Here is a 27,042-nt window from a genome sequence, read left to right as displayed (position 1 = left end):
TTGTATATATATATATATATATATATATATATATATATATATAGAGAGAGAGAGAGAGAGAGAGAGAGAGAGAGATAATGGAAACAATGTAAAGATTATCAGACTGACTTGTGGAAGGGCTGGGGGAGGGGTGGGGGAAAATTTGCAAAATTCAAAAACTTTTAAAAAATGATAGGTAGAGACTACTATTTTATATAATTGGAAAACAAAATATTTATTTTTTAAAAAGCACCAAAGTTAATACTCCACTGATAAATGGACTTCTGAATCTTGAACTGTTTGGAAAATAAACTAGGTACTGGACCTATGATTTCACTAATATAGAAAACTCCTGGAATGTAAAGTTGCTGAAGCAAGGCAGGCTAATGTATAACTTAATTGTCTTTGTTGCTAAGAGCACTGAGAATTTAAAACCTTGCTGAGGGTCATTTAGTGTCAAAGGTGGATGTTGACCCCTCTTTATGTCCTCCTTATGGAAAAGGAGGAGAAGCAAGGCAAAAATATTCTCCATTGAGAGAAATGGAGGGAGATTATTGGGGGACATGATTATATCCTACATGAGTCTCTATATCCTATCTAGGGAGAGTCCTAACTCTGATTTAGAGAACTGGGTATTAATAATGGTGGGAGGAGAATCTACCTGAAAGAAATCAATGCCCAGTCTTTTGGTGTAGCTAACTGTTGGACTTGTGGTAGTCCACAGATGTTTGAGAATTGGCCTTGGGTGCCAGTCTCCCTGGGTCTGTCCTAGATTCTCAGTTCCTGATCAGATGTGCACTGTAGCATAGGATTCGATCCAGAGTAGAGAAACACAAGTAGCATATGACTGAGTCAGTTCAAGGTGACTATTGTCTATAGCAGTCTGGCCAGGATATTTTCCTGTCTGCACATGTCCAGAAGCAGGGGACATATATTCTGAACTGTACAACTTAAAGAGATAGGTAGCTGAGACTTATGTGAGATATAATGCTGGTACCTGGATCACTTGTAAAGACAGGCAAAATGGAGGACTTGTTAAAGGAAACTGTGATTGTGAGTTAGTGTGGATTTGCAAGTAAAGTGCTGAAATGGACATTTGCAAGAAAAATAATTTAAGAAATATCACTTAAAAAAGAAAAGATGGTGTTGAACCCAGATCCTCCTGGTTCCCAGACCAGCTTTTTACCCATTACACTACTGGATAGTCAATCCTATTTATATTCTTTAATTAATTGTAATGAATCAAGAATACATTTCCTATGTTCTGCATCTTATAATGACTCCAAGAGATATGGAACTGGTCATTATGATATTAAAATACTCACAGAGAGCACATGCACATACATTCTAAATTATGTGTATTACTTCTATAATATTGCAATTAAATAATCATAGAATTTTAGAACTGTAAAGAACTTTATAAAATAAAATGTTAAAGCATGGAATATAGAACATAAGAACTAAAAGGAATCTTAGAACATGGAAAATTAGAACACCAAATTTTAGAAAAATAAATCAAAGAATGTTAGAGCTAGAAGAAATCTTAGAAGATGAAAAAATAGAGCCTGAAAGAACTACAGATATCTTCTAGTCCAACCCCCTCACTTTATAGAAGGGAACTTTATAACCTTCTTCTGAAAACTGAAACCGAAAGTAGTAAAATAACTTGCCTATGGCCACATAGCAAATGGATGGTAAAGCTTGGATTAGAAGTCTAACCTCTTGTCTCTCAGCTCAGAACTCTTTAGATTTCACTACTTTGAGCTTTTACTAAAGCTTTTATGCTTATGTAATGCAGAAAAAACTAATATTAATCACATTTGCATCATATAAAAAACTATATGAGGTGCTGGGGATAGAAATACAAAAAAAATATAAACATTTTCTACCTTCAAAGGAGTTCATATTGTGCCAAAGAACTATGAAATATACACAGATAAAAGAAAGCACAGTGAAAGGGACCAAAGGAGAGATCAAAGTAATTCAGAAATATTTGATGTGTGAAAGTAGAAATAGATAAGAAGAATCAGAAAAACCTGACCCTTGAAGGAAGATAAGGATTCTGAGAGGTAAAGATAAGAAAAGTGTGTATTTTAGGTATAGGAGATACACATTTTGTACAAATGTATAGAATGAAGGCATGTCATACTGAGTTCAAGGAGAGCTAATAATGCAGTCTTCATGGAACATGAAGGAAACAAAGGTTGGCAGGAGTAGATTGGCATCAAATTGTGGAAAGATTTAAATGCTAGCCTAGGAGATTGTACTTTATCCTACAAATAATAGGAAGCCTTTGAAGGTTTTTATATTGAAAATTGATGTACTTTAGAAAAATTAGTACTCCAATGGTACAAATGAGAGATTGAGGAAGGAAGGACTGGGCAAGAGAGAACCAAAATTAGCAAACAAACAAAATAAAGCAAAAGAAAAAAACTGGCTGTCTGAAGACCAAAAAACTGAGCCCCAGGGCAGTTCTATGTAAGGAAGCAGCAGAAACCAAGGTTTTTCAAGTTTCTGCTTTCTTTCTGTATCCCTCACAATCCCTTCATCCTCCCTTTTTTTTTTAAAGAAAGCATCTTGGTGACCATAGCACAGGATTATGGGGAAACCCTGCTTGCACATCTTTATCTGCTCAGTACAAGTACTACTAATTAGAAATGTTCTAGTCTCTGTACAGTGTCTTTAAACCTTATATTTTTGGGAAAGTCTGGGAGAGCATTGAGCTCCTCACTGTGGGGCCTCTGCATGCCCACTACATGACTGCCTGCTCCAACAAAATGCAAACCAGAATGAATGTATCCTTCTGTTGTGGATTTTTTATAGTGTATAATTGGACAACTAGTAAAATATCATTAAAAGCAAAGCATTTTTTAAAGGCTATTATAATAACCCATGGCAGAGGGCCTGGAATTGTTTGGTAGTGATATGACTGGAGATGTTAACATAACATCAATTTAGTAACTGATCTTGGGGAATGTTTAAGGGACATCTTACAATGATTCCAATGTTACAAACCTAGGCAACTGAATGAAAATTGGCTGTCCACAATAGTGATAGAAAAATTTGAAGAGGAGGAACTTTTGATTAGGGTATTTTATGAGTCCAGTATTCTCTAAGTTACCAGTAGGACAACCAGATGGAGATAAAATTTAATAGAGAAGCAGAGATATGGGATCAAAGTTTAGATTAGATGAGATTTAGATTTAGATTCGTTAGATTAGGGCAAGCTATACAGTGGAGGCACCATTTTCCTAGAGATGATAAACCTATGGAAGTTGAAGTCCGAGGTGGGGGTGGGAGGGGGAGGAGAGAGCATCAAGGTAGAATCTTAGAAGCTGCCTAATATATGGTAGATGATGGATGATAATCTATCAAGGAAGACTGAAAAGGAGCAGGTAGACAAGTGGAAGAAGAACCAGGAGAGAGCAAATGTAAAATTGTGGGGACTAAGGGAGAAGAAAGTATCTGGGAAAGCTTTGGGAATGATAGGATTTCTTTAAGGATTTGTGAGACTTGAACATGTTTGTAGGCAGTGGAAAAGTAGTGGTGTATAGGGAGACAAAGATTAGACAGGAAATGATTAATGGGACAATCTCTTGGATTATAATAATAACTAACCTCTATACAGCTCTTTTAAGGTTTGTGAAACATGGAAATTGATGCAGAGAGAGGTTAAGTAAATGGTCCAGTATCACACATTAGGACTTGAAAACAGGTTTTTCTAACTCTAAATCCAGCACTATGTTTTCAATTCTCTCTCATAGAGGAGAAAGAAGAGAAAAGGTTATAGACTCATAGGTGGGTAAAGAGTAAGCCTGGAGCAAAAGAGAAATGAATGGGAGAAGATGTAGGGATGTTGTGAAGTATGGAGGTGGGAAGATGAGAAAACACACAAAAAAATGACCTTGATTTTCTCGAAAAAGTAGGGAGGGATCCGGGTCATCTGTTAAGAAATGAGGGAAGGGACTTAAGTGGTTTAGAGCAACTGCTATGAGAAATATGATAAGAGAACAAATGAAGGAATAATAAAAGGACTTCTAAGCAACAATAAGAGCTGAGTTGAGATTAACTGACATGAATTTGTTGTCAACTTAGTTGACTTCATGGTTTTACTTCCCTGAGTAGCATTTAGCAGCTCGGCTATAAGAGACAATAACTTCACCCAATGTTTTAGGTCACATAATTTAAATTAAAGAAGGGCACTTGCTGGAAGAATCCTTTCCCAGTCCTCCTTATTTTCCAGGCTTCTTTCTGAGAATAACCATTATTTATCCAATAGATATCTTACTTGTACAAAGTTGTTTGCATATGGCCTCCCTTATTAGACTGTCAGTTGTACTCTTTGAGATTGGGAACTATTTTTTGTTTTTCTTTATATCCCCAGTGGTTAGATCAGCACTTGGCACAATCACACTTAAGAAATACTAGCTGATTGACTGACTGATAAAGGAGAGGGGATTTGAGATTAAAAGAAAGAAGCACAATGTTTAACTCCATGGTGAAGTCTTTGAAGGTAGGAAAATCAAACCTAAAAAGGCATAAAATAATATGAGATAATTTAAAAACAGTAGGACTGGAGATTTTGTGGTGAGGATCTCAAAAATTATTTTTTTTGTGGAGTTGAGCAGAAGATGAGATGGGAAGTCAGGAGACTGTAATTAGATAAGGCAATTTCAGAGTTCAAATTTATAGAAGTAGAACAGTTTTGAGTTATATGGAGGCCTAAAGTATGATCATTCCTTTGAGACAGAGTAAAAATAGAGCTTATAAGAATTGAGGAGACTGATAAAAATAGGAGCCCAGTATATTTGAAGGAAGATCAACACAAATATTGAAGTCCCCAAGGATCAGGGCACTGAATCATGGAAAGTGCATCTAACTCTTTAGCACAGATCTGGCTCATGCTTGTTGCCTGTTGCCTGATGCCTGCTTGCCCTCATTTTACAGATGAGAATACTGAAACCCAGGCAGTTTAAATGAGTTGTTTCTTCTGTTTCAGTGATGATAAGAAGACAGATGTGAGAAAGATTGTGAAGGTTAAAATGACAGATTAGGCAACTGAATGGATATGCAGATAGGAAAGAGTGAGGATTCCATATTTGGACCAATTTTTAAACCTTGAGAGAGTAGGGAAATTCTTCCTTTGACAGAAATAAGGGAGAAGCTAGCCGAGAGAAACATTTTGGCAAGGGGGGGAAGATAGTAAATTTAAATTTTGGACAAGTTGAGTTCAATGTGTCTCTGGGACATTCCATTTGAAATATTCAATATACATTTTGGTGAGAGAGGACTGATGCTCATGGGGTGCTTGACCTGAGATCTACATTCAAAATCTGAGTTCACTATTCCCATGAAAGCTGTATTTGTGGGAAAACTGTTAAGGATTAGTTTTATAACAACTATTTTTGCTATAGTGATATAATGGAGAGAACAAGCCTCAGAGTCAGAAAAGCTTAGATTCAAGTCCTTCCTCTAATAAATACTGACCAGGTAACTCTGGGTAAGTAATGTGACCTCTCCTTGTCCCAAACAACTTTCTAATACTATCAGTTTAACAAAAGGGACTGACATATATTGGCAAGTGCTCCTTACCTAAATCCTGTCATCATTATTATTATCATTATTAATCTTATATATGCAAAAAATGAGTTACTTCTCCTGATCTGGACTAAGAATCTTCTAACCAGATCACCAGGAAAATCAATGACAATAACAGCAACTCAGTCCCTTGAAGAAGTAATCTACTCATTGTTTAAGATGGCAAATATAAATTCAATTAGCCCCCTATTTCTAGCCTGCTTCTAGATCATATTGGACCATTCTTCAAATTTTACCAATTAGCCCTGACAACATATGTGTCTCCTTTCACTTCTTGCTCTGGGCTAAACAATCAAATCAATACTACTAATGTTGCTGTAAAGGTGGTATGTATAAATTTAGCATCCCTGGGGCTTCCTAGATACTCCCTCCCCACTAGTCCTTAATTTGCATTGTCTCCTCTTAAGTTTATTTTTTGAGGGCTAAGACAGTCTCAGTTTTGTATTTATATTCCCAGTACTTAGTACAGATCCTGCCATACTATAAGTACTTATTAAATGTCTTTTCATTCATTCTCTGAATGAATGAATGAAAAGACATTCAAGTAACAAAACTGGAATTTGAAATCAGTTTATATCTCATTTCCTCCTAAAGGAAATCTATGAGCAGGATATACTAAACACCATGTGAAAAGTTAGTTGCCAGGAGCCTAGGAGATAATGACAACAATAAGGATCTGAGCAGGGCAGTGAAGATGAACAGAGTGCTCTCAAAGGAGGTTGAGACTGCTAAAAGACATTAGCAAAGAGATGATTTGGAAGTATCCTGAATCTTACATTTGCCCTAATATATTAGGAAGCATAAAAGAAGAAAAAACTAATACTGAAGAGAGTCTCAAGAGATTGTTTTGCAAGAAAAATAGCATAAAAGCTATCATCAAGGAAATGCATGTTTTGAAAATGACTAGTTAGGTATGAAGAGCAAGAAATGAGAGATTATACAGTTCAAACAGTCTATTAGTATCTATGAAATGTTAAAAAAAGATTGAATAGGTCCTCAATTGTGTTGGATGTGTTCTCTCTAAAGGATCTATTGAAAGACATGGACAAGAATTGGAATAAGATGAGATAGAGGTGGTGATTTGTACCAATTGAGAAAGTAGTCATAACAATACTATTATGGATCAACTAAAATAAGTCATTACAATCTTTAGAAGAAAAGTGGGAAAGTTGAGGAAATCTCAAGAAAATATTTTCAATTTGAGGTAAAATTTGGAGAAAATTTTGCATTGGTGTTTATTCAAATTAAACTACTATTTATTTACACAAGTGAAACTGACTTCAATCTTGCCCAACTTCATTAACCTAAGTATACAGATTTCTACCCAATTATATATTACTCTCAAAAACCCAAATGAAATTTACATTGTGGAAAATGTACATAATGCAAGTAAACTTTATCTTCCCATACTCTAGGAGAAAATGATCCTTAAAGACTAGTGGCAGCCCTAGAGACCACCCCTTCCCTCTCTACCTACTGTAGTTCTAACATTCCATGTTCCAAAATTTTATTTTTTTAGAACTTGTGTTTTCTCTAACTTTCCAAGTCTCTTCTGAAGTTTTCTTTCAAGTATTTTCTGAAGTCTCTTCAAGAGTTAACTTTCTAAAATTCTTGAGATACTTAATCTTAAATCAAACAAAATGAAAATGCTGTTGCTGTCTAGAGAAATGTTCAGAAATGTTTTTCAGAGAAGATGAAGGGAAAAATCTGTTTCATTTTCCCTCTTCAGAAGACATATTTTAAATAAGCTTATACTGGGTCCCTTTCAGATTATACTTAACCATCACTTAATATGTAGTTTGTGTAAAGATATTAACATAAATGAGGTGGTGGGGCAGGAGAAAGATTAACAAAATCATGAAGCTAAACTTAGGCTTCAATTTTACTAAAAGACTAGTTTGTTCATAATAATCTTCATTCACTAATAATATATTATCACACTACTGACAAAAACTATAATAAATTGGATAACTTTTGCTCTCTTTTTCCTCTTCATGGACTGTGTCTTAACAGTGGCATCAAAAAATAGTGCTTATAAATAGGCTATCCTAGTAGATTGGCTAATATAGAAAATCCAAGGTCTATTAAGAAGTTTTCGCATTCAAAAGAAATTAGATTAGGGAATGTTATTGAAGAGCAATACTCTTTAGACAATGTGGTATAGTAAGGAGTGTGAAAGACAAGAAATTAGTTCTAGTTCCTGTGCAGGAGCTAGCTATATGACCTCTAAGGTTTTTTCCAGGGGACAACTAGGTAGCACAAAGATCAGGCATGAAGTTAGAAAGACCTGAGTCCAAATCTAGCCTCAATACTTACTGTTTGACCCACACTTAATGCTGTGTGCCTCAATTTTCTCATATTAAAATGAACTGGAGAAGGAAATGGCAAACCACTCTCATATCTCTGCCAAGAAAACCCCAAATATGATCCCAAAGAGTTGAACACAACTGACAAGACTGAAGAACAAAAGGCCTATTCCAGCTCTAATGTCCTAAGGTACATGGTTAAAGGTCCCTTCCAATTCTAATATTTCATGATCCTCTGGGATAATAATATTCTTCTGAGTTAAAGCAGTGCCTCCACTTTGGTTTTTTATTGGATTTCCCTGCTACAATTTAAGCAAATGAAGATATTAGGAAAAAAACTAAGCAAATATATTTCAAAGATTGTGCTTGAGTACAATGCATAGCATTTTGTTTTTTATTAATTAGGAATTTAATATGTTATGGTGGAAAGAGCAGTGAAGATACCTGTGTATCATCAGGCTTATGACTTTGAGCAAGTTACATCTTCTCTCTAGGCCTTGTTCCCTTTTCTATGAAATTAAAGGTGGGGTAAAACTAGATAAATGCTATGCTACCTTCTAATTCTAACAATGGAGATTCTATGGTTTTAGTCTAGTAAGCTCTCAGCTTTTGGACTGTATGACTTTATTATAGTGTATGCATATATGTGTGTATGTCAAGAGAGTCAGTGGATATTAAAAGCTTATTCTAAAAGTAATACTTTAACTACCTCAGTTGTCATATATAATGCATCTTTTAAACATTAAAGTGTTAAATAAATATGTTGTTATTCTTATTATCTTATTAACAATGATACTGCTTCAAGCATAATATTCCATTCAGCGTTAAGTCAGCCATTGACAGTAAATAACAAGCAATAAAAACAACTCTTGTATGACCTTTGATGCTAACAACTCAATCAACCAGTGACTATGGGATATTTATTTCCTCACTTTCTCTTTCATCTATAAAATACAAGAAAACTCTTAATATGAGAATATAATATAGCCTTTGCTGCTGTGATGTAATCTGAACAAGAGTAGATGTTAATGAACTCTCAGGTCTATAATATTTTTCTCACCATAAATAAAAGGCCTTTCAGTAAAAGCCTGAATCACTTGATAGACTCAAAGGATCAAACCTTTTAGAGCTAGAGGAAAAATTAAGGGATCATTTAGTTTGACTTTATTTTATAAAATGGAAAAGTGAGGTCTAGAGTTGAGAAAGTGACTTATGCATATGTGTGTGGTCTCACAGGTAGAAAAAGAAAATTCAGGTTAATTATGAATCATGCTTTTTCCATCATGTCATACCTTTTCTTCTAGTACCCCAGGAGAGTCACAGGTTGGGAGAAAAGAACTAAGAATATCATAACAGAAACAAAAACTTCAGGAACATCTAGAATCAATGTCTTCCATGCTTTAATATTGGGAAGAGAAATCACAACTTGGTAAAAAAGAAAAGAGGGGGGAAAATAATCTATATACTTTATGAAATATTTATTTTTCCTGATATTTTGTTTAAGAGTAAATCCTAAACTGCCATTCCTTGAATTTCTCTTGCTTATTTTAATTGTTTGTTAAAATAAAATGAACCCTTTCCCAAGCTGAAGCTCCACCTGTTCAGGTTGTAATTCATTATCATAGCTTTTTTCTCTTAGTTCCTTAAGTGTTTAAAGTGTGTTGAATAAATTGCAAAACGCTATGTTATTCCTAGCAAGTGTTTACCATTAATGAAAATTTCTTCTCAAGATTGAACTTGGCCTCAAATGAGCTATGATCAAATTCTGGCTATGCCACTTATAATTTATGTGTCCTTAGACAAGTTACTTAACCTCTCAACTTCAGCTCTCTATTGGAATAATAAAGACAGACTTTCAATCTCTAATATTCTGAGTTCTTAATGATAAAATGACCATTGATTTGAATTCAAGGAACCTAAGTTTGAATCTTACCTTTTGTCATTTATTAAATTCATGACATTGGCCAAGTAGCTCAACCTTTCTAGCCTCTTTTCCCTTAACTGTAAAATAAGGAGTTTAGACTTAAGAGTGCCAAAGCTCCAGTTCCAATGGCTGATGGTTTTTTCCTATTTTCATGCTCTAAGAACTATAACATTTTAGGATCTAAACTTCCTTCCATTTTCAACATTCTTTTGGCCACAGGGTTTACCCAAGAGACATGATAAGGCTTGGAAAATATGCACCATCAGGTCCTAAGATAGTACAATTTCCTCAATAAGATTCATAGCCTTTCCAAAGAAACTGAACCTGATAAATAAAAGAATAAATGTTGTCCCAATTATAATGTGGAGTTGATTGGGCAGTTAGTATATCAATATACATATCTTGAATAGATGGTGCATCTGAATTGAAGAGGCAGAAAAGAATTGCATTCAGGAAAATTTTTCAGTATTTCCTGACATAAAAGTTCATTATTTTCAATGCTAATGTGATCCTAGTCATCCTGTATATAGCTGTGAATCATGGATCACCATAATCTCCAAAGAACCAAAGCTATAGACAAATCAAATGGCATTGGAGAGATATATTATAGGTGTTGATAGGCTATGGACTATGAGTTGGATGCAAGTAGCATTACAAAGATACCATTAAGGATATATATATATATATATATATATATATATATATATATATATATATATATATAAATAGATATAATTAGAAGAGGAAGGAAGACTTTGTCATATGGTAAAAAAAAAAGGATAACAGATGGATAGCCTGAATGTTGAACTAACATCAGAGAAATATTAAAAGCCCTAAAGAAAGTCCTCCAAAATATGTTGGATAAATCCAATAAAAGGATTTAGGAGAGGATGAGGCAAAAAATTATATTGGATGAAAGTGTTTGTAACCTGTGTAGAAAGAGAAGAAATATTTATATTGATTAGATTACAAAGTTCTTGAAGAATCAAAGTACCCTCAACTTTAATGGTCAAATCTTATCTCTAAAGAGCAAACAAGTCTAGATGTAGAAAAAAAGGTTAACATTTAAAATCAATAGAGCAACTGGTAAAGAAATTTCCAAATACATTTGTAACCTCATTACCACTTTGGAATGGCTTTGAAAGGAATATAGCAAAATTCAATCTTCCTGAAACAATGCCATCCCCTCCACCCCCATCCCCCATCTTGCCAGTGGTGACTGTCCATATGTTATTTTGCTTTCCATCTGCTGTTAATTTATTCAAAATCATGCATACCTGCCATCAAATGAAATCTGTTCGTGTCTAATGTAAGTCTGAAATAACACAATCAAATCATCTCTAAAAACCCCAAATTCCCTATAAGTCTATGATATGGTTCCAGTTCATCCTCAGGGGAAATTCAATGGACTCAATTACTAGTTCTTCCATTCTCAAATCGTCTGAAGATTTTCAAATGGGAGAGGTAGTTTTCTCACACCCAAACAGTGAACTTGCCAAAGATTTGTTATTCTAATTCTTTTCTGTTTTTATTTTTTCAAGATCTGGTTTGACACAGTTTGGTAAACCTGACTACAGATGTATGTATGAGAACCTGTTGTAACTTTAATTTTATGGAAAACTTTTAGAGTTTATTCAATGTAAGAGAAACCATAATAGTTCTCCCCTAAAAGTATATAAAACCCTAATTTTAGTCCCACTATTTTGTTCCATATCTTGATATAGCAACTCTACTGTTCACCTTATTAGGGTCACATTGCTTATATAAGTCTAAATTATATGTATATACATATATGTGTGTACACACACACACACACACGCGTGCGCACTCTTAGACTGTTCTTTTGGTTAGTGTAACCTAAAAAATGCTCATTGTAGGATGACTTCATCCCCAGGCATCCATTGGAAGATAAATGAAGCCATAGAATTTTGACTACTTATGCACATTGGGAATATCCCTGTACTTCAATAATATTTTTTTTCTATAAGTATATCCATACTAGCAATAGACTTAGTTCAAGAAAAGTTTTTGGGAAATAAAAAATATGCAGATTACTCCCAAGTCTGCATCACAAGTCCTGCCTCCTTCCAGTTTTCTACAACCGAATTTCCAATCTAATTATCTACTTATCTCCAACTATCTATCTTAATAATAATATCAAGGTAGTGTGATGTTAGTACTGGACTAATCTGACCTTGATTAAGTCATCTTAAACTATGAACCTCAGTTTGTTTATTTGTAAAATGAGGTAAGAGGAGAGGCAGACTAGATAACACATGGTGTAAACTACTTCATTCAAACTTGAAATCTCAACATTATCTTTAAATCTTTTCTCTTCCTGAATTCTCCTATCTAATATTTGCCAACTTGCAAATTGAGTTTTTGCATACTTTTTCATTATCTATCTACTCCTTTCCACTTCTAACTCACTGTATTGGTGTATTAAAATTCAGTACCCCCCAAAATGCCAGCATATAGAACATAGATCATTAGGAATAGAAGAAAGCTTAAATATACAGAATGTTAATAAAAAATAAGAAAATGACCACATTTATATAGCACTCCAAGTTTTACAAAGTTTTTTTAAATGATAATCCTATGAGTTTAGTAGAGCAAGTAGCATTATCTTCATTTTACAGAAAAAGAAAATGAGGGTCAGATTTCCAATGATATCAAATTTAAAAGCCAGGATTCAAATCACAACCTGATCCCATGTTCTTTTGTACTGCTTATTGGTAGATAAAAGGAAAGCAAGAAGCAACATGTACCATGACAGTGTGGGGAATTCCATGGGTCTCTCTTGACTTTAAATGTAATACTTTTAAAGATGTTCCTCAGAATATCGAATACAGAATCACAAAGCTAGAAGGTTACTTGAAACATAAAAATATTAGTATATATAAATAATAGAATATTGAGAACTAAAAGGGATTTTAGATTATGACATATTAGAATATGGCAAAACTGATTAGGCCTCTTCAAAACCATAGAGTTCAAGTCATCACTTTCTAAATGAAGCATTTGATGCTCTTACAGCCATTATAAGATGGGTTGGTACAAAGAGATTGTATGCAAGGTGAAAAACAGCAGAGAACACTAAGAAAGAGTCAGAAGAGTTTGGTGCAAATTTTCACTCAGAGAGAATGCTAGACACTTGAACCAAGAAGACCTGTAATCAAATCTTGTCCTTGATGGTAATTACCTGTTTGACTGTAGGCAAATCAAGTCACTTAACTTCTTCTAGACTCAATTTCCTCATCTCTAAAATGGTAATAATAAAACATGAAGTACCTACTCATAGCATTGATATGAAGATCAAATAAAATAATTTATATGTAAAAAAATTCTGACAACTTTAAAAGTGATATAAAAATCTCAGTTATCATCATTATTATTATATCAACAAGTCAATTTCAGTCAACAAATATTTATTAAACACTTACTATGTGTTGCCAGACACCATGCTAAACTCTAGAAATTTAAAGAGAGAAAAAAAACAATCACTATTCTCAAGGAACTCCTAGTCCAATTGGAGAAACAACATGCAAACACTATGTACAATGAGATACTCTCAGAGGGAAGGTATAAAGTGGGGGGGGGGAGAGAAAAGGGTTTGGGAAAGAGTTCTTATAGTAGGGGGGATTTTAGCTGGTAATTAAAATGAAGCCAGGGAAGTCAGGGGGAGGAAGAACATTCTGGGCCCTGTGGACATGCAGGGAAAAAAGCTCAGGAGATAAGAATATCCAATTCCAGAAAACAACAAGGAGATCAATTTAACTAGATCAGAGAATATTTGGGGGGGGGGTGAGGGGGAGGAGGGTGGATGGAAGACTAGAAAAGTAGGAGGGGCTAAGTTCTAAAGAGTTTTCAAAGACAAACAGAAGATTTTATATATGATCCTAGAGGTAGTAAGAAAGTCAAGTGGAGGATGAACAGGGTTGGGAGAGATTTGAGGGAAAGCAATAATCTCAGAACGAGGGAATGTGTTCCTACACTTTAGAGGGGCAGCAGTGAAGGGTACATATATGAGATATGTTAGGAAGGCAACAATGATAGGAACTAGCAAATTATTGAAGATGGGAGGACTGAAAATAAAGAATCAAGGATAATACCAAGTTAATAAGCCTAGATAGATGAGAGGATGGAAGTACCTTTGACAGTAATAGGGAAGAGAGAAAGGTTTAGAGGAAAAATCAGTTCTAGACATGATGAATTTAAGATGTTTGTAAGACATTCATTTTAAGATGTTCAATAGGCATTTGTAGAAGTGAGGTTAGAGATTGGGAGAAAGATTAGGGTTGGATAAATAGATCTGAGTCTCATATGCATATTGAACACATGGAATCAATAATGATTTTTTAGCTGCTGAATTCCATGTCCTTTTTTCCATCCTCATCTTCCTTTACCACTCTATAGTTTTTGATAATTTTGAAAAGTGATATAAAATTCAAATAGAAACAGGGGCACTAGATTATATATAAGAATACTTATGGGAAGCATATTGACTTAGAAAGTTACATTATCTGTACCTTATTGTGTTTTATTTATTTTATTAAATATTTTCCAATTAAAATGTGACCTGGTTCAGGTGGAATGTTGGGCCTGATAATCAGGGCCATGTTGATATTTCTGGAATAGATGATCTCTAAGATTGATTCCAGCTCTAATAGTTTACATTCTAGAAGTCTATTCTTTTCATATGGGCATTATCATATTCTAGTCCGACAATAAGCACCTTGTTATCTTTGCATAGAACTATGGATTTTGGAAGTGGTATCCAATTTAAAATGTAGCAGATGATAATAATGTGCTCATGTTTAGCTGCCTTTCAAGCTTTAAGTAAAATTATGTTTACAAATACTTAATTAGCTCACATTATGATGTCCATAAGGCTATCAGCAATATTTCAAGTTCTGCCCCTACAAAATGGAGGAAACAACAAAAAGCACATTAACTACTTGAACTTAAAATATGCATCTGGGAAGTTAGTCAATAAGGCAATTTTCTGCAAATTTACCTCAAATGGATTATTATAATAACCTTCTACAGGGTCTCTCCTCTATCAGTCTTGACTTTACAATATAACTAGCTTTTGTTGTTGAGTCATTTCAGATGAGTACAATTCTCTGTGATTCTATTTGGAATTTTCTAGGCAAATTACTGGAATGGTTTGTCATTTCTTTCTCCATTTCATTTTATCTATGAGGAACTGAGGTATTAATGACTTGCCCAGGGTCACAGAGTATCTGAGGCTGAATTTGAACTCAGATCTTCCTGACTCCAGTACCAGTCTTCTATTCATTGCATGATTGCACCACCCAGATGCCCATTGCATCTAGCACTTACTGTCAAAAGTAAACTTCCCAATACATAGCTCCCTCATACCAAAAGTTTTAGTGATTTTTCATTAACTCCAGGACAAAAATCTGATCTCTTTAGCCTGGAAGTCAAAGTCAATTATAATTTGGCCCCAACAAGAACTTCCATCATGTAATCTCCTTCAAACTGAACTAGTTTAATTTAGGAATCTGAGTATATACAAACTTTTTGGTCTTTGTTCAAGTTGTGTGGTTCTACCTAAAATGTTCTTTCTTCCTTCTTCATTTCCACTTGTTCAGTTTATACCCATTCTAGAGCTCTGGGAATAATAGTACCTCCCTGAAAGACTTTTATTTTTAGTCAGGTTTTTAAAGCCATCAACCAGTGAAACAATAATAACAAGCAAGCATTTATTTAGGGCTTATTATATTTGGGAACTGTACTGAGTAATGAAAAAAAAGAATTACAAAAATTCTCTCCTTGTTCTCAAGGGGATCATGTTCTTTTTTTTTTACAAATGAGTTTTTATTAATGTTTTCTGTTTCTTATATCATCATAATTATCCCAAGTATCCCTCCTTTCTTCTCCTCCCCAGGGCTATCCCATATGAAAAATATTTTTTAGAAAGGAAGAAAAAGGAGTTCATGTATTAATGTCAGCCACAATATGCAAACAGCTATGTACACATGACATATAAAAATATGTAATATGTAAAAACACATATATACATATATAATATAAATGGGAGGCTATGTCACAGAAAAGAATTAGGAGTAGGCTTAAGGGGTTGAGGTTTAGGGTTAGGGACTGGAAAAGGTCTCTTGCAGATTTTAAGCTGAAATGTGAAGGAAGCAATAAAAGACAGGGGACAAAGACAAGAAGGGAGAGCTCTTAAGAGCTCTACTAGTGAAGGCAGTCAGTAAATGCATATTGAGTGTGAGAATTAGTAAGAATGTCAATGCCACTGGATCATAAAATAGATGAAGGAGAATAAAGTTTCAAAAGACAAGGAAAGCTTTAACAGCCAAATAGAAGATTTAATATTTTATCCCAGAGGTAATAGGGAACCAAAGGAGATTATTAAATGGAGAGGTTGGGGTGGAATGACATGATAAGACCTGAACTTTAGGAAAAGCACTTTGGCAGTTAAGTGAAAGATAGGTTAGAATAAGGAGAGATAATGTAGAAATACCAACAATGTAGGAATACCAGTTGTGAGGGGCGCTAGCATGATGGCTGTGTAAGTAGAGAAAAGGAGATATATACAAGAGATATTGTGAAAGTAGAAATGACTTGGCAACAGATTGGATGTATGCAACTGTTAAGAAAAAGATTCCACCACTAATACAAACTGTGTAATCATCACAGGACTGGCAAGCCAACCTACTTGAAGCAAAATGAGATTAAGTAATGGTTCCATAGGATTCTGCCATTAAAAATATTACTTAAAGGAACTAAGATACTAAATTCATGTGTCCTTTATGCAATGTCATTTTAATTGGTTAGGAAAACAGTGACAACAAGAGCAACAGAATAATTCAATAACAGAGACTTTCCATTTATTCAAGGACTTTTGGAACATTTGCTGGAGGTACAAGCTGCCTCTTTTGATACTTCATCAGCACATATTTATTTATTTATTTATTTATTGTGCCAATTACACACAAAGATAGTTTTCAACATTCTTTTTTTAGTAAGATTTTGGAGTTCCACATTTTTCTCATTTCCTCTTTTCCTTTCCCATTTCCCTTGACAGTGAGCAATCTGATATAGGTTATATACTATGTTAAAACTATTTCCATATTAGACATTTTGTGAAAGATGAATCAGAACAAAAGGGAATAAAAAACCCTGATGGTTAAAAAAAAGCATAAAACAAATTTTATAAAAGGAAAAGAGTATACTTTATTCTGCTTTCAAACTCCATAGTTCTTTCTCTAAAAGTGGATGGTATTTTCTATCCTAAGTCCTGCCTCTGACTCTTAATAGATCTCACCATACTAAAAAGGATTAAATTGTAGGCCCAGAAGTAAACTATATCTGGACTAGTACAAGCTATTATTTGGAGCTATGTAAATGCAGAAAAGCTCTTTAAGAAGAGGTCACTAATTTACTATTCTTAATTAATCATTACTTTCTAACACTAGGTAGTTATTTTTTAACATAGCAATTCATGAACACAATCTTCATTGAAGGAGAAAAGATTCACAGTTATGAAGGAAATCTATATTCTTGAAATAATGAAATAAGTATGAAGATAATGGGGAGATGGAGAAAGAGGAGGAGAAAGAGAGAAAGAGGGAGGAACAAAGACAGAGAGGAAGCAAGTAGTAATAGAGAAAAGTAGGTAAGTAGGAAGAGAGAGGAGGAAGAACAGGGAGAGATGGAGAGGAAGAGCAGAAGGGGAAGAAGAGGGGAGAGAAAGAAGAAAGAGAAAAAGGGGAAAAGGGAAAGAGGGAAAAGGGGAAAGAAGGAAAGGAGAGAAAGCAGAGAGGGAGAATGAGAGAGAGCATTGGGGGAAGAGGGAAGAAAATAAGGAGAGGAGAAGGCAGAAAGATGAAAGGAGAAAGGTAGAAGACAGAAAGATAGAGAAGGAGCATAATGGGGAGAAAGAAGGAGGTGGGAAGATGCAACTAGAATACACCAAGTAGAAAGAAAGGTGACCCATGAATAAGGCATCATAATTGTGAGGATACTGATGTACATAGGTTCTCAAGGTATCTAAGAGAGGGAAAAATACCAAAGGCATTTTTTTTAAAAACTTGATATCATAATTGCCTTATAATTACCCCAAACAAGCATCCAAAAAATATAAACTATTGACCTATGTGTCTGCCTGCTTTCCCATTTACATAAAATGTTTATGTGCTGAAAACATCCTTCATGAGATATTAGAAATAATAGATAGGCTTTCACATCTGATATTCCATAGTAGGACACATCTTTACCATAATAAGATTGACTGAAAGCTACAGAGAAAATAAGATAAAATTGTTTTTACTGTTTGTTGATTAAAAACAAAAAAAGCATCAACAAAGTAGCTCCTATGCATCTGTCAACAAATTATAATTCCTTAAAAAATATAATAGTCCCATTAAACAATCTTCTGATCACTGATGTCAGGTAAAGCATAAAACAATGATCCAAATGCTTACCAAAAGTGTTCACACATAATGGAGGAGATCCAGCATATAGAAACTAAGCTGAAGAGGGTAAATCCAGACAGTGAGATCTTCCAGACACTTTATTTCACCAAGTGCTGGAATACAGCAGAGCCTTCTGAATGAGATCCATGATCATTTTCATTCTGTCTAAAAGTCACTTGGAAAAGCCAAGTGAATGAAAGTATCTATTCTCCAGACACTGATAGGCAGTTGGATAAACAATCTAGAAAGCTCATCTATCACACACACATATGTGTGTATATGTTTATGTATATATGTACATACATACACACATATACACACATTTGTGTAGAAAGAGAGAGAGTGGAGTTTTTTTGAACAAACATTAAAAATCAGCAACAAATTGGGCCTAACATTGAATAAAAGGAATAAAGTGGTTGGATTGCAATGTTCTTTCAATAAACAAATTTTCTCTAAAACAAAGACCCATGTTTCCAATTTCAATAGTCTACTGATAGTGTCACCATATGACTAGAAGTCATACAATACTAATCTAAAGAACTGAAAAATGAATATCATCTAGAGATCAGTGAAGAGGCACATGGCAGGTGTCATTAGGTATTTTTTTTAAATAGAATTATAAAGGAGACCTAGAAGGAAAAAAATAGTTCAAAAAAAGATGATCAGTTAAGAAGAGGGGGTAACCAACAGAGAGCCTGTGTGGTGTGTTTACTGATGTTATCAAAGTATCATATGTGCCAAAGAATTTTCTGGTTAGAGCTGCTATGTAGGGTCTAAGCAGAATTTTCTGGTTAGACCCTACACAGCAGCTCTCCAGGAGGAGTAGTCACATGTAGGTTTCAATTGGCACCGCTGGAGAAAATAACCACATTGATGATATCACCGATCCATTTTGAGTATTGAGTATTTCAAAGTTCTAGCAATCTATGTTTTTGGTTACTCAGGAACTATAACACATAATCTAGATTCTAATTTTTATGTACAAACATAAGTACTAACATTTTTGATTATGCAAGAATATATTGAAGGTCTTTGGGATCTTCAAAGTTAAGTACAATGTAAATATGGGTATTAAATTACTATTTTGCAAGGAATTTTGGGGGAAATTATTTTTACAGGAAATTTATTCCAAATTTTATCTATAGTGGACAAGTATTCATTAATCAAGCTCCATGATTAATGTGCATTATCTCTAACATTCATTTTTTGTGAATCATTCTGGTTAGGTGCCATGTTATCCATTAATGGCAAATATGATTATTAGATTATAAATAACATTTACTCTATCCACATTTTAAAGTGTTTTAAATAAACTGGAAAGCAATATTTTTTCAACTCAAAGAATTTTACTTACCTGATTTAAGATATTATAAATACTGATGATGATGAAAAACAAATTATAAAAAAATACTTACTGGTTCTCTTTTTTCTTATTCTTCAGTGGATCAACTAGGCGAAGAGTATCTCTGATTACCGCTACTTTTACTTCTTCATCAACAAGACTTGGGACATTTTCAAACACCCCTGGAGAAAGCTTGAATTACAAAGGATTCTATGTTACAGTGAAGAAAGTTTTTAAGATCTAAATGCATATTCTCTTCATTATCAGTATTTGTTTAAGCTGAATTCCTCTCTTTTAATGTTAGGCTACAGAATCTGAAATTATATACATATATATCATTGATTCAAGTCTTAGAGATGACATAGTCCTTTTATACAAAATAACCAACTTTTTAGAACTTTAAAACAAAGAACATTATATTCATCTGTGTGTATAATATATATGTAGTATGTATATGTATAAATCTCAATTTTATCTTTACAACAATTTAGTCAGTGATATGTCATCTAAATATTATTACCTTCAGTTTAGAAAATAGGATATTGAAGCTCAGTTAATATGGAGAGAAGTTATAAAAGTAGTTAGAAATGGTAGTAAGAATGTGAACCTACTCTTCTAATCAAGAGTCAATTTTTTCCACTACAATGAATGTGGGGGTTTGTTATACACAAATACATACATACATTTGCAATTTTGCAAGGAATTTGTCATTTACTAGCAACTCTAGATGTCTTGTTTTGTCACTATGAGTCTTCCTTTACCTGCCACTAAATGGGTGAAAATAATACTTAGACTATCTACTGACCTCACAGGAACTGAACACTACCCTTCCTTTCCAGGAGAGATAGAAGACTAGAAAGAGACCTAGATTTGAAGGAGGTGGATGTAATTTTAAATCTTAGCTTTGTCATTCCTTTGCTATATAGCCTTGATCCTATCACATTACCTTTTATTATCAGTCTCACATGATAAAATGGGAATAATAATATTCATACTATCCCCCTCCTCACCACAATGTTATCTTAAAAATCAAATCATAGACTATATTAAAAAGTTTTTATAAATATTAATGAGAAAAATAGTATAGAGCCAAAGTTGTAGAGACTTCAGTTCAAGTCCCACCTTTTAGATACATACATATATATTATAAATACATATATAAATACCTATATATAATATGAATATATTTCTATAGCCTCATTCATATATCCATATATCCATATATATATATATACATATATATATATGATGGGGAGATATATAAAAGATGAGGAGGTATGTAACATATAAACATATTATCTATATATGTATGCACATGCATATACACATACACACAGAAAAGTCTAGGTGACTCGCGATAAGCCATTGAACCTCTCAGTGCTGCTTAGCAACTCTACTGCTATATGCTGTTAAGTTTTCAAGCAGTTATTGAACTGCAACAATAGATGGAGTTTTCTTGCCCAAGTTCCTTATACAATGAGATCTAGATTTTTAGAAGTCATGTACACTTTATGTATGCTATTTTATTATAAGAATGATGACCAAAAGAACTGATTAAGAATTTTTAAGAATTTTTAAATCATTGTTTATATTTGTGATCCATTGTCAACAAGTTTAAATCACATTCACATAATTTCAATTAGATGCTCTCTTGGGTAATCACTAATTAGTACATGTCAAACTTGATGGAAAAGGCTTAAAAATATAAAAGACTGGCATGTGAATATTTGCATGACATTTCAAATTCCACAATATTGAAAATATCCTGACTTCAAACAGCATTAACAATCAGTAAATTTGAGGATGCTCTATATCTTTTAAAAATATTAATAAAAATAAAAAAATCTAGATTAGATCTCAGGTAGGTTGGGTCCTCCCTTCCTTCCCTCTCCCCTGTCCCCAGGGAAAATTCATAAGAGGACTAGCATAAAGGTAGTATAAGGCTGTAGCACTAGAAAAAATACATACACTAATATATCACAAATCCATCAAATTACTGAACTATGAAAAACATCTTCTAAAATGGTATGGAGGTGACTGGATTTTGAAAAGCTACTGCAGGAGCCCACAAATAATCAGGAATGACTGAATCAGCAAGCCCCATGAGACCATGAAGGGTAACATGTTGCTCTAGTGGCAAATGTCATATATACCCTTGGATCAAAAGACCTAACAGGGAACAGACTTGGATTTAGAAAAAAATACAAACTCATCAACAAATTTCCTGTTTTGCATTCAAATCAACAACTAACTCACTCTGTTCAAGTCCTAAGATTTCACAGTCTTTGTGGCATAATCAGTCAGTCTTGCCTCTAGTCTCCAGTCTTTCTTGTCCCTGCCAAAGATTATCCTTCAAACGTGTTCCCTTCTCCAGATATTTCCCTAATTAGTGGGACATTCAGGTCCTTACTCAAGGATTACATGACAGCTATGTAATTAGAATCTAAGCTCTGACAGGTTCAAGCCAAGTTTAAAAATTCTTTGAGTTTAACTTAACAATGAACTATATATTTATCTATCTTCTTTTGGGTTTTTTTTAGGTTTTTGCAAGGCAAATGGGGTTAAGTGGCTTGCCCAAGGCCACACAGCTAGGTAATTATTAAGTGTCTGAGAGGAGATTTGAACCCAGGTACTCCTGACTCCAGGGCTGGTGCTTTATCCACTGTGCCACCTAGCTGCCCCCATCTATCTGCTAATGTGCAGCCCCAGCAATTCATGAAGACCCTTAAGGAATGGTGACAATATGATCTAAATTTAGGGAGGGAGACCCCAGATAAACAAAATGATGGATTTTCTGAAGCACCAAAAATATTGATTGAATAGAAAGAATATAACACAGAAGATGATGAAGAAAGGGACTTACCTCTTTTTCATGTTCTATTCTCATGCTGGGATTTGCATTTACTTCCAGCAATACAGGCTTCAAATTTTTCATTAGAAGAATGTCAAATCCTAAAATCTGGGAATAAGAAATAGAATCCTGAATCACCTCTATGAGCCAAGATCATCTTTCAGATATTACAAAGTTTACTCTTGCAGGCATTCACTGATTGCCTAATTGTATATAGTATTTTATAAATATTGCCACACCTATTATCCTGTGCTATTATCTATTTTATAAAGAGAAAGTAAGGCATAGGGAAGTGAGGGATTTACCCTAAATTCATATAAATGGTACCTAATATCCTAATTTTACAGGTGAAAAATAAGACCCATAAATATAAAATAATTTGAAATGGCAAATACTACTGTTCCCCATTAAATTGAAGTGTGGTCACAGAGGTTAAATAATTTGTCCTCAATGAAGTGACTACTGAGTGGGAAAACTAGGATTAGAATCCAGGTTTTCTGATTTCAAATGTATTGCTTTTTTCCTCCATTTTCTAAATCCTGTTTGATCTATTTATTCTGAAATGGAAATTCAGGTGGTCATTTCATAGTAGGTTTGTCTTTTTCTCAAGTTACAAAAAAGCAAGGAATTTGAAAGTCTGTGGAAAATTATCAGTATTATAGGTTTGTTTAATAATACATGGTCAAAGAATAAGAATGATTATGCTTCTAAGACAAAGCAGTACTATCATCTATCTAACTTTAAACCTGGTCTAGGAAATGAGATGTTCATGAAAGGACAAGGACTGATGAACACGAGAGGCCAATGTTTATCATTCTTAATCACCAAGTGCTAAGTTTCCCAGTCTTCAAAGATGATACATGCTTCCTGCTTTCAAGTCTGATGGAACAGTTCTAGACCATCTGATATGTATGGTAAGCACTAGCAAATTAAACATCACAGAAAGGTAAAGGTCACTGTAAATATGCAAGAAAAATTGGATGACCATTGATCAGGAGGAGGGTTTATCTACTGCTCAGGTAGAATCACTTCTTTTTGTTGGGCTTGTTTTACTCTTATGTAAAGAGGCCCTTTCCAGTTCTGAAATTCGATAAAGTTTCAAATAAAAGGACCACCATTGAAATGAACCTCAATAACATATTTTAGCCTTTTCCCATAAACATTTCTTTAGCTTTTGAAATCCTGGTTTTTTCCCTTCCATGAAAGAAGGGGATGGGTTACATGATTACTTTGGCTCTTCACAGACCTGATATTCCATATTCCATTTTCTGTGTTCTAAGGCCTCATCCAGCTCCAGGATTTTATGTATTAAAGTTTCTAACAAGAGGAACCTTCTCAATTTATGATTCTGTCCCAGTGATTTTAAGGCTTACCTGAAAGCATGTTGGCCCAGGCCTTCCTGCTGGTATATCAGATTGATAGAATACTTTGAGCTCTGGTGTCAATGCAATAACTGTCTTAATCACCAAAGAAATAATGTCTGACCAGATTTTCTTGATGTCAACTCCTTTGGAAGAGAGTTTACAAAGGATACTAGAAAAAGTCCTTTTGCTTCCAGTATTGACATTGTCAGAATGAATGAAGTTTCCACTGTGGATATTCAATGAATAGTTGGTTAAGTGCATAAATACATGATGTAAATTTCCAAAGTTAGGTTCCTGATATGGCTCTGTACAAAATCTAGAGAGTCCATCTTTGGCTATATAAATCTCTAAGGGTTCTAAAGATTTTAGTAAAACATACAGACGAATATCAAATTTCAGTTTGTCAATGAGGAGAGGTTTACAGATGTATTCCTGGACCACAGCTGGCCTGCTCTGGAGATTTCCTGCCACTCGAATGTCACTGGGGTCTTTAATGAGGTAGATTCCATCACCTTGACAACCACTATCAGGTTTTACAATGAAAGTGGGCTTCCAGGAGGGATCACCATCTTTCACCATTTGAACCTGAAAGGAATAAAGGAGAAAAACAAAGAGAGGATAATACAGAAAACTATTTCCTTGGCTTATTCAACAAGATAATCAAGAAGAAAGTAATCAAAATGATGATAGGATGCCAAACTATGTCACATGAAGATTAATGAGAAAACTATATAAAGCAGTTGTGTCTGTCCTTTGTTCTGGAAGAAGACCATGACATCAAGGAAGTGATGCCATGACAAGCACATGATTTGGATCTGTGAGGAGGTACCGTGCTAAGTCACTAGATTCATTTTCTGCTCTGGAGTCATCTGAGTCCATTGGCCAGATATGAATCAGGACTGGAGATGACTCTGGATGTGAAGCAATCAGGGTTAAGTGACTTGCCCAAGGTTACACAGTATCAAGCATCTGAAGCCAAATATGAATTCAGGTTGTCCTGACTCCTGACTCCAGAATTGGTGCTCTATTTCACCACCTAGCAGAAATGTATTAAGGAATGAGCAATGAAAAGACTTGAGTTTATACAACCTTAGACAAGTCCCTTTGGCTCTCAGCCTTAGGTTCCTCATCTGTACAATAGAGGATAGTAAAAATTGGACTAGCTAGTTCACCAATCTGTTGTGAAAGTCAGAGATGATAGATGAAACTCACTTTTGTCACTTCAAAGCACTATAAAAATATCAGTTATTCTGCAGTACTTCAAGTGTCCATGATAACATCAATGTAGATACTGCCCCCTCCAGTCGTACAGACCCTTACTTTCACAAAATGACTTCATGATTTGCTGTGACCAGAAAATTCATTATTCTATGGCAAACCTGGTGATGAGCATCTTCACACTTAGAAAGGTAGGACACACAGTCAATCACCAGACTGGTCCTTAAAGCCTTTGTAACTGACAAAAGCTGCCAGTGTTCAGACATTATTGGCACAGTCTTTGAGACCCTGAGTCCACAAAATGGAGCCTTGGTGAAGGCAGCTATTATCTTTAGTCTGGAGAAGAAAAGATAGAGGGGCATGACAGCCTTCTTTAGATATCTAAAAAGCTATTGTAGAGAGGAGTGATTATATTTGTCCTATATATCTTCAAAGGGAAGAATTAAAACCAATAGGTGGAAAATATAGGGAGGAAGAGTTTAATATAGGAAAGAAACTTGTAATAAGACTTTTAGACCAACAGTGAGAGTGATGGGAGATTTAAAGAAAGGAATGACAATGTGAAATTGATTTATTAGGATGACTGCTTTGATAGTGTAAGATTGGGAAGAGAGAAAAAGCAGATGGAAAAAGCAATTAAGGAATTTTTTGCAGTAATTAAACAATTGTAGATGATTTTGTAATCATTATCTTACTTGATCCTCATATCACCTTGATGGAGTAGTTGGTACAGAATGTACCATCTTTATTTAACCTATGGAGAGGCCAAGGCTCAAGGAAAAGAAATCACTTGATAAATGTCACAAAGTTAATAAGCAGAGGTGAGAGTGTAATCAAGCCCTTATGGTCAGAGGAGATGAATCTCAATGTGAGAACTAACCTAGCTTTCAGTCTTCATAGATCATAACTTTCTATCAGCTCATCACTCCTTCTACCTCACTCCTGCAAAGTCTATTTTTCTGTCATATCCTGACTGCTCTATTCTTGCCACCCCTTCCTTATTCTCCTCCTCTCCTGCTCCTCCTCTGGTCCCACTTTCTTACCTGAAGTCTTAGATCCTAATCCAGAACAATGGTTTATCACTTTAATGATGAATACCCGTTGAATTCTTTGCCCCCTTGTCCTATTGTCATTCTTTCCTAGCAAAAGCCAAACTCTAGATTACCCTCACCATCCAACTTTTCTATTCAGACTTCTGTGTTCTACTGAAGTATATCAGGCAGACATGATGAGTCCATTACACATTTACGACATTTAATTTCAACAAGGCCTTCAGTTATACAGTATTTTGTTTTTCACTGATTGACTTTCTATCAAACTCCTCAGAAAAGCAATTGCAAATCTCTTCAAATTTCAAGCCTTAACCTTTCTCACAAAGAACTCCCCCCTCCCACTTTTATGGGGAAAAAACCTACTAGGCCATTAGTCTGTTGTGAGCTCCACTTTCTCCCTTATTTCATACCTCAAACTTCTTTATCAGCCCCCTTTCTCCTCCTTTGTTCCATTCTTCTTGCCAAGACCAATCTCACTTTGTGTTCTTGCTCCTGTCCCCTTTGGGACCTCACTTCCTCAACTGACTTCTCCACCCCAACCACCCAGGCTATTTCATTTTCTCTATCCACTGATTTCTTCCAGTCTACAAATACTGTAGAAGGTATCTCTCATCCTTATCAACAACAATAGTTACATTAAACAACTTTGAAAGCTGTAAAAATTCTGATCAATGCAAAAACAATTCATGATTTCAGAAGATGTGATAAAGTATGCTATGATGGATTCACATGTAGAATGTGACATGCATTTTTAAAAATACAGCCAATGAAAGAATTTGTTTTGCCTGATTATGCATATTTGTTACAATGAATTTGTTTTTCTTTATTTTCCCCCAATGGTATTGAAGATAGATAGAAGGTAAAATAGATTTTTGTTAACTCAAAAATAATTTTTTAAAATTCTCCATATACTCAAAGATATTTGTTCTATAGCTCTTCTCTT

At 34.5% G+C, this 27,042-nt stretch overlaps 1 protein-coding gene across 4 annotated transcripts in view; it reads right to left on the bottom strand.

Moving 5' to 3' along the window:
• TTLL11 (tubulin tyrosine ligase like 11) overlaps positions 1–27,042 on the bottom strand; it is a 301,263-nt gene that overhangs the window by 172,665 nt on the left and 101,556 nt on the right. For all 4 annotated transcript variants that reach the window (XR_012473656.1, XM_074211653.1, XM_074211655.1 and 1 more), the window contains exons 4-6: positions 23,839–24,414; positions 22,478–22,573; positions 19,688–19,806 (exon numbers count right to left, since the gene is read on the bottom strand). Coding sequence is in view for 3 of the 4 variants with exons in the window: in XM_074211653.1 (XP_074067754.1) it covers positions 19,688–19,806; positions 22,478–22,573; positions 23,839–24,414 (791 nt within the window). In the remaining variant the exon portion in view is untranslated. The remainder of the gene's footprint in view (positions 1–19,687; positions 19,807–22,477; positions 22,574–23,838; positions 24,415–27,042) is intronic.

The sequence above is a fragment of the Macrotis lagotis genome, chromosome 1 (assembly GCF_037893015.1).
Source record: "Macrotis lagotis isolate mMagLag1 chromosome 1, bilby.v1.9.chrom.fasta, whole genome shotgun sequence".
Taxonomy (NCBI): domain Eukaryota; kingdom Metazoa; phylum Chordata; class Mammalia; order Peramelemorphia; family Peramelidae; genus Macrotis; species Macrotis lagotis.
This window is presented reverse-complemented; position numbering and strand designations above follow the sequence as displayed.